The sequence below is a fragment of the Henckelia pumila genome, chromosome 1 (genome assembly GCF_033568475.1).
Source record: "Henckelia pumila isolate YLH828 chromosome 1, ASM3356847v2, whole genome shotgun sequence".
NCBI lineage: Eukaryota > Viridiplantae > Streptophyta > Magnoliopsida > Lamiales > Gesneriaceae > Henckelia > Henckelia pumila.
Genome location: NC_133120.1, coordinates 167,853,842 through 167,862,531, shown reverse-complemented (window position 1 = coordinate 167,862,531; position 8,690 = coordinate 167,853,842). Strand labels below are relative to the sequence as shown.

The 8,690-nt window shown below is 34.1% G+C and overlaps 1 protein-coding gene across 2 annotated transcripts; it reads right to left on the bottom strand.

The window, feature by feature from the left end:
• Positions 1–5,734: 5,734 nt before the first annotated feature.
• Positions 5,735–7,447, bottom strand: LOC140875562 (uncharacterized). 2 transcript variants are annotated; one of them, XM_073279278.1, is made up of 2 exons: positions 7,336–7,447; positions 5,735–6,758 (listed from the first exon to the last, which is right to left on the bottom strand). In XM_073279278.1, the coding sequence occupies exons 1-2, from the start codon at positions 7,419–7,421 to the stop codon at positions 5,936–5,938; spliced, it is 909 nt and encodes a 302-aa protein (XP_073135379.1). In that variant the 5' UTR covers positions 7,422–7,447; the 3' UTR covers positions 5,735–5,935. The 2 variants fall into 2 exon arrangements, with proteins under 2 accessions (XP_073135379.1, XP_073135380.1); XM_073279279.1 differs by having other exon boundaries at positions 5,735–6,734; positions 7,336–7,420.
• Between the last annotated feature and the right edge of the window lie 1,243 nt (positions 7,448–8,690).

Sequence of the window (8,690 nt, the reverse complement as noted above, 5' to 3'; positions counted from 1 at the left end):
CAGCCTTAGATCCGTCTCTGACCATGACGGATTCCCCTTCTCGGTTTCACATAACCCACCACCCGAGCATTCAAAGAAAAGAGTAGCTGACACTCTTTACACATCTCATAACTTTTCTCACCCAGGCCTCACAGAAACCATTTGAATCATAACTGCTTCTAAAAAATTCCACTGCACTCTATCATAGGTCTTGCTCATGTCCAGTTTCAACTAGGGGTGAAAACGAACCGAACCTGTTCGTGAGCTTTACGAGCCCGCTCGATAAATATTTGATTCGTATTCGAGTTTATCGAACTCGAGCCGAATTCGAACATGTTCAAACTTTTTTTCGAGCCGAGCTCGAGCCGAAATTAATTTGTTCGATAGTTCGCGAATAGTTCGCGAGCCTTAATATTTAATTAATATAATAAATATATATACATTTCGAACTTTTCGAACCATAATATCCGAATAGTTCACGAATAGGTTCGAATGTTTCGAACCGAACTCGAACTCGAACTTCATTTCGAGCCGAGCGAGCCAAAATATTTGAAATTATCGAACTTCGAATCGAGCTCGAACTCGAATATACTTTTATCGAGCCGAATTCGAGCCTTAAAATTTTACCATTATTCGGCTCGATTCGGTTCGTTCGCACCCCTAGTTTCAACGCAACATACTCATGCTTGCCTTTCTGTCTATTCCGCATCCAGTGCATCGTCTCAAAACCAAGAATAATGTTATCTGGTATCATTCGGCCTGGAACAAACGCACTCTGAGTTTCATCAATAATAAGCAACATCAAAGGTCTCAATCTGTTTGTCAAGGCCCTTGCAATAATTTTATAGCAGACGTTGCAAAGGCTAATAGGTCTAAACTCCTTCATCATCAATGAATTATAGTATGGTTTTATTACTACATCCATTTAGTATATAAAGAGTTATTTGCACAAAACACTTCTGTGAAATATTGAAAATGCACTATTCTCCCCTGTGAAATTTTAATAGGCATCTTCGACCCTGACCTTTTAAAAAAAACTAGCACAATCGCCCCTTCAAATGAGTGATTGTTGCGCACACGCCCCTCATGCGACTGGCTAAAGATTTTGATATTTTTTTGCACCAAATACCCCTGTGTAATATTTAAAATGCATATTTGACCCTATGAAAATAATTTTTAAATTTATTCAACTCATAATACACAATTTTTATTAAAATATAATTATAAAATATTTAGCAAATATTTTTTGTTTTATTAATTTTATTTTAAATTTTAAATTTATTATGATTATATAATTTTTTTTCTAAAAAATTCTATTATTTTATCTTGTTATCATTATTTTATTAAACTTTCTTTTTGTTTACAACTTCTCCATTAAAAATGCATTCATAAACGAGATTTAAATACCTAAAAGTACCAAAATATTAAATCAAAATGATAAGTGCATGATAAGTACCAAACATTTTTAATTTTATGTATTTTTATTTTTATTTTTATTTTTATAATTTTTAATTAATTTATTTCTAAAAAAATTATTATTTTATCTCGTTATCATTATTTTATCAAATCACTTCGTGTTTTCAACTTCTCCATTAAACATGATTCATAAATAAGGATTTAAATATCTAAAAATACCAAAATATTGAACCAAATAATAAGTTCATGAATGTTACTTTTTCGATTTAGAATTATATAAGTATTTTATTTTTATTATTTATTACAAATTGTGCAATGCATATTCTCGAAAAATGTAAATTTTGGTTCAATAATATATAGTTCTAAATCAAAAAAGCAATATGTTTAAATTTATCAGTTTAATTCAATATTTTGGTACTTGAAATTATTTAAATACTTGTTTATGAATGCATGTTTAATGAAAAAGTTGAAAATACGAAGTAAGTTTAATAACATAATGATAACAGGATAAAGTAATAATATTTTTTAGAAAATTAATTAATGATAATACATTTAAAATAAAAAATAAAAATTAATTAAACAAATAATGTTTGCTAAATATTTATAATTGGATTTTATTAAAAATTGTGTATTATGGGTTGAATAGATTTAAAAATTATTTTCACAAGGGTCAAATATGCATTTTTAATATTTTACAGGGGTATTTGGTACAAAAAAAAATATCAAAATCTTTGACCAGTCGCATGAGGGATGCGACGCATATGCAACAATCACTCAACTGAAAGTGCGACAATCACTCAACTAAAGGGGCGAGTGTGCTAATTTTTTAAAAGGTCAGGGCAACAATCACTCAACTGAAGGGGCGACAATCACTCAACTGAAGGGCGAGTATGCTAATTTTTTAAAAGGTCATGGTTGAAGATGTCTATTAAAATTTCATAGGGGAAAATATGCATTTTCAATATTTCAGATGGTGGTTGATGCAAATAACTCTTTTAATTTATGATTTTATTGCTACATCTATTTAGTATATTTTAGTTTTGTCTATGTGGATGGCAAAATATTGTTGCTGCTGGGATTCGAGCCTAGGTCTCCAGGGCTCAATGTGGAACTCTAACCACTAAACTACAGCCACTTAATCTTGCTAATTTCCACATAATTAATAATAATACAATTATTAACCCTCCGCTCAACACAAATGCACAACAGTAGTGGTCGCATGCTTAACGGACCGGTTCGGCCCAGAACCGAACCGAACCCGACCCAATAAACCCAGAACCGGACCCGGTATGGAAGAACCGTGCCCGAAACCGAGCCCAATTCATTTAATAATGGATTGAACCGGTTCTGGGTTTTCAGAATCGATAAAAATTAAAAAAAAAAAAAAAAAAAGGAAATTGGCCAACGGATACAATGTATCCGTTGGCATTGTTATGCCATGCATTGTATCCGTTGGCATTGTTATGCCATGCATGCCGCCCCCAAATTAGGAGGCCAATTTTTAAAAAAAATTATAATTTATACCCTCAAAATTTCTATAAATACTAGATAGTTTTCATTATTTTGACACAACAATTTTCTCACAATTCTCTAATTACTTTCTCTATAATTATATCTCAAATATATATTTATTTAAATTCTACTCTCTCTACATTCAATGACATCATCTTCAAACCGTGGTGGTGGTCGTGGTGGTGAACGTGTCTTCGATCTTGGTCAAGATTTTTTCTATATACCCGACTTTGATGAAGTCGAACCCGGGAACGAGGAGGAAGAAGCAATGCAAATCCCCAATTTAGATGTCGGGACACCATCTTCCGCTCGGGAAAGCAACACGATTTCAACGAGTACGACGACAAGCCGAGCAAAACGAAGTAAAGTTTGTGATCACTTTGATATCAAACAACAAGGTACGAACAATTCTTTTGCCGTATGTAAAATTTGTAAAACAAAATATTCTTACAAAACTGGTGGTGGTTCCGGTGGTACTGGTACTTTGAAAAAACATTTAGTTAAGGTACATAAACTTGACCCGGATACTCTATAACCATTCGGTAGAGAACCAACTCAACAACAAATTAATCCTTCAAGTGGTAGAACTTTTACGATTACTAAAGATATTTCTCGAAAAGCCATTGTTAAATTTGTTACGAAATGTTGTCAACCTTTCCTACTAGCCGAACAAGAAGGTTTTGTTGAATTTACTAGTACTATTCAACCGGGTTTTCATAATATTTCTAGGCATACACTTAAAAAATATTGTTTCGATATGTATAAAGAATATAAGAAAACACTAAAATCGCATCTTTCAAATATTTCGTGTAGAGTTAGTTTGACGACTGATATTTGGACTAATATTAAATTTGAATCTTATCTTGTTGTTACATGTAATTGGATTAATGAAACTTGGTGTATGCAAAAAAGAATTTTATCACTCGATTATTTAGAATCGTCACACAATGCATACACTATAGCTAGATATGTTTGTAATGTTGCTAAGAATTATGGAATACAAAATAAAATAATGTCTATTACATTATATAATGCGAGTGCCAATACTCTAGCAGTTAGATACATAAGGGATTCATTAAAACCGATTTTAGATGGAAAGTTGCTTCATGTTAGATGTGCTTGTCATGTTATCAACTTATGAGTTAAATGTGTATTGGATGATCGCTTGTGTACTGTAATAGAAAAATTCAAAACATGTGGAAAATTATTACGTGAAAGAAGATATGGACGTGATTGGAAAAAACTAGTGGAATCAAATGGGATTAGATTTAAAAAATTTCCTGAACTAGTTGATATTCGATGGAATTCTTTATATCATTTGCTTCAAACTTTATTGCGTTTTAAAGATTTAGTTACTTCATACTATAATCATATTGCTGCAAATGCTTTAGTCTTGACTGATGATGATTGGAATATTTTGAGTCATGTTGTTTCTTTGTTAGAAATTTTTAAAGAAGTAACCGAAACATTTTCTGGCATTCACTACCCCACTTCTCCCATGTTTTTGCTTTTGATTTTCAATATGATTTTTAAATTTATGGAACATCGTGGTGATTCATTTAAGCATGATTTTATTTCTAATATGGAAGATAAATTTTTGAAATATTGGGAGAATATCCCAATTTCGCATGGTTTAGCAACACTACTTGATCCTAGTCAAAGCCAAGGTGGGTTAAACATATTTTTTGAATATTACGCTAAATTTCTTGGGAAGAATGCTGACGATCAAAAGAAGTCAATAACACATTCTCTCCAAAAAAATTTTGATTTGTATGCAAGAGAACAGAGTGAACCGAGTGCACAGTCGGATGAGACACCGATGGAAATAGGCAAAAGTGGAGCAATCAACTTCTTTCAAAGTTTGAAAAGACAAAAGTTGAAGGGAAAAACTACAACAACTAATTACAATGAGATCCAAATTTATCTGAGCCAGTATATTGAGACTACCGAGAGTTTTGATGTTCTAAATTGGTGAAAAGTAAATTCTCAGCTTTATCCAGTGTTAGCGGCAATTGCACGAGACGTCCTAGCCGTTCAAAGTTCTAGTGTTGCTTCGGAATCGGCATTTTTAGTATGTGGAAGAATCATTGGTGATCAAAGAACTAATTTAAAGCCAGAAACACTTAGTATGTTGACATGCCTCCAAGACTGGTTTGCAGCCGAAAAAAAAAATAGGACCGCTGGAGCATTCGACGAATTTCAAAGTTCAAGCTCCGACGAAGAACCAGAGTATTCGAAGTATATTTTAGTTAATCGTGATGAATTTTAGATTTTAATTGTAAAATTAAACGTTTCAAGTTATGTAAGGACCTCGATAATAATCATCTAATAAAGAATAAATCATTCAACCTGTGGGACCCCGGGGCTCGTTTACTAAAATACCATAATTAAATAAGATATCCAAAATAAGCAGCAACAACCAACAAATTTTTTTTTTTAACAAAAGTTTACCCTCGCTCGATCGGTTGAACTTCACCGATCGAGGGAGCAACAAATCCCAGCTCTCGGGTTTGAAGCAAAACTGGCCTCACTCGATCGGTTGAACTTCACCGATTGAGCGGCCAGAAATTTATTTATTTTTTAATATGTGCACGGTTCGGTTGGAACCGGACTGGAACCGGTCCGGTTGCCATCGAACCGGAGATAGATTCGAATTGGTTCCAAGGTAAGTTACCGTGGAACCGGTTCCAACCAGTTCCGGCCATTATGGACTCGGAACCGGTCCGGTTGACCCCTTAAGCATTCCTAGTCGTGGAGGCTCTATCTCACATAGCCATACAGCCCCAACTTAAAAATACAGACAATTTATACTGCATAATAACCATCATAGGAAAAAGACTATCTTTCCTGTGACTTCGTCCAACAAATTATCCAAGTTTAGAAGACAAGAAAGTTTTTAAACAAAAACATGTCTGAAATTGTATTTCTTCAGGTCTTTCTACAGACATCATATTAAATGCTTCACTGGGTCGCCACGTCTGCAGGAGGAGAAATCATAATAACATCATATTTTGTTCCAGCCAACCTCTCAGTGCTTTTTGCCATGCCTCCTGCTTTTGCTCCTTCTCCGGCTGCTCTTGTCATCAGAATCAGATTCTGTAGCTGAGTATGACTCAGAAGACTCCGGCGAGGAGCTATACCTCCTATGCCTTCTCTTTCCTAGCTTCTTTTTTTTATTCTTCCGCTTTCTCCTCCTCTCCTCCTCTGAATCAGTTGATGAGCTATAACTTGACTCACTCCCCCCTGCAGAATCATCTGACCCTGTAACTGAGGATGCATCACTATCAGATTCGAACACCGAAGCCTCACTGTCATTATCGGACCCAGTGTTGGACTTATGCTTCCTCTTGCTCTTTTTCACACGTTTCTCAGCCTTTTCCTCCTTTGGGATATCAGGGTTATCCAAATCATACGAAATTGAAACCTTCATTCTAAGCTTCGGGTTCTTAAGTTGCTGTGTTCTTGATGGTCTTGATATGTAAACCCTCTCGTTCTTGCACTCATAAGTCCAATGTCCAGTTTGGAAGCATTTCTGGCATTGAGAAACTGCACCAGTTATCGATACTGAACTCTTGCTATCCTTCCTTTCACCCAATCTCACTTGCTTCTCAGTACTCATCAAGTACATTTGCCTCTTGGCTTCTTTCCTCTCCTGCCATCTACTAGGTCCTTCTTCTTTCTGCCCATATGCATTCACATTCCGAACAGCTGCTGCAGCCGCACGCTCGGCCTGAGCTCGGCTAAGACCCTTCGCAGCTGACAAGGCAGCGACCTTGATCCTTTCTGCCGCATCCTGACCACCACCTTCATCTTTGTTGCCAGCCATGCTAAAAGCAAAAGTATGAAAGAAACTGAAGAATGAAATTAAAGTAAATTAATAAACATGGAAAGCTCAATCAAGTTAACTTTAACTAACCAACTTTTATAAACGGGAGAAATTAGAAATTAACTCCAGAATTTACACCCGAAACAGAATCATCCACAATTTGGGCCCAAAAACACCAATTCCTATTGTTGAACAAAATTTCACCATTTTCCATACAACGTAATCAAGAAAATATAAGGGGTGAAGCCTGAAGGTTTCGTTTCTCTTTTTTTTTCCCCTTTTTTTTAAAGAAGAAAAATTTCTAAATTGTTCTCGGTTCTCAAAATGTCGTTTTTAAATCGGTAAATCTTGATTTCCAATATTTTCCCAAGAATTGAAATCATCGGGGCTGATGCCAAATAATAGGATCCACGTAATCATCAAGATTACTTCTCTCTAGGGCAAAATCTGGAAAAAAAAAATTACTCGAAGGGTGACAATACAACACTACGGTATCCCTAAATTATACCTCGAATCTCCACACAAAGAGAAAGAAACCAGAAATTAACACATCGAAACATCAAAAAACATGAAAAGATAGAATTTTGGGTTAAATTCCATACCTTTTAGTTCTTCGAGAAAAGGCCTGAATTGATCGCGGTTCGGGAATCAACTGGTTATTGAAATAGATTTTATCAATATATGGCATTTGTGGCCCTCATGTTTGGAAAATTACTTTAAGACCCAGTGCTTTTCTTCTTCTTTTTCTTTGTTTTTTTTCGCGTATTACTACTAACTACCTACACACGCACACACAATGTGTGAAATATGATCGAAAAATTGCATATATCACCCCTGTGAAATCGCGTGTTTGCTGATAATCTTCTATGAAATTTTTTTGAGCTAGAAGCCCCTTATGATTCTAAATCTGTAGCATACACCCCTTTTGGCTAAAAAATGATAAAATGTCCTTAATGTTATAATACAATTTAATATTAAAATATATTTCGTGTATGACAAATATTATGATAAAATAATTATATATAATTTTCATAGTTATTTAAATAAAATTTGATTATTTTACTCAATTAAATATAGAATTATAAAACAAAATTAATTTAATTATTTATTTAAGTAAGAGTATTTTTGTCAATTTTTAACTGAAAATGGTGTGTATGCTACAAATTTTGAATCACAAGGGGTTATTAGCTTAAAAAATTTCATAAGGAGTTATTAGCAAACTCAGGATTTCACAGGGGTGATATATGCAATTTTCCCGAAATATGATACATATAAAAATAAAATGTGGAGAGAACATGGGCTTGAGATGAAAAACGAGGGCAAAAACTTCTATGAGATGGTCTCAAGGATCATATTTATGAGACGAATCTTTTATATGAGTTATCCATTAAAAAATATTACAATTTATGTCAAAAGTATTACTTATTATTATAAATATGGGTACAATTGACCCGTCTCACGGATGAAACCGTCTCACAAGAGTGTTACTCAAAATGGGTCATGTAATTATCATGTTGTCATTCAATTATTTTTAGAGAGCATTTTTAAAAAGGTCTTCTATAAATACCTATAATGAAATTTGGTCTTAAGTTGAGTTAGTTCTACGTCACCCCATCTTCCTCATCGAAAGGATCAACTAAAATACTTTGATTTATATAACTCATTTGTATAAACCGAATCCGGTTTAGGACTTATTTAATGCCTAACAAGAACTCCTAGAACACAGGATTGTAGGCCTCAACCTCACGATCCGCATAATGTTTAACGTCTTATGCCAAGACTACAAGCACAACTGTAACGTCTTTCTGCTAAAACTTTCACTCAACTAATCTTTCAAAGAACATCTCTCATGTGTATGTGAGTGAGCTCTCTTCAAATGATATTCAACAATATTTGTGTAACGCCCCGGATTTATCTTAATTGAGTTTATTTTGAGATAATCAGAGTTTCCAGAAAT

Excerpts from the sequence above, each read along its gene's own strand:
- LOC140875562 (XM_073279278.1), bottom strand. The coding sequence starts at position 7,421 with ATGCCATATATTGATAAAATCTATTTCAATAACCAGTTGATTCCCGAA. Across the intron at positions 6,759-7,335 it reads TTTTCTCGAAGAACTAAAAG|TTTCTTTCATACTTTTGCTT; the intron begins GTATGGAATTTA and ends TTCATTCTTCAG.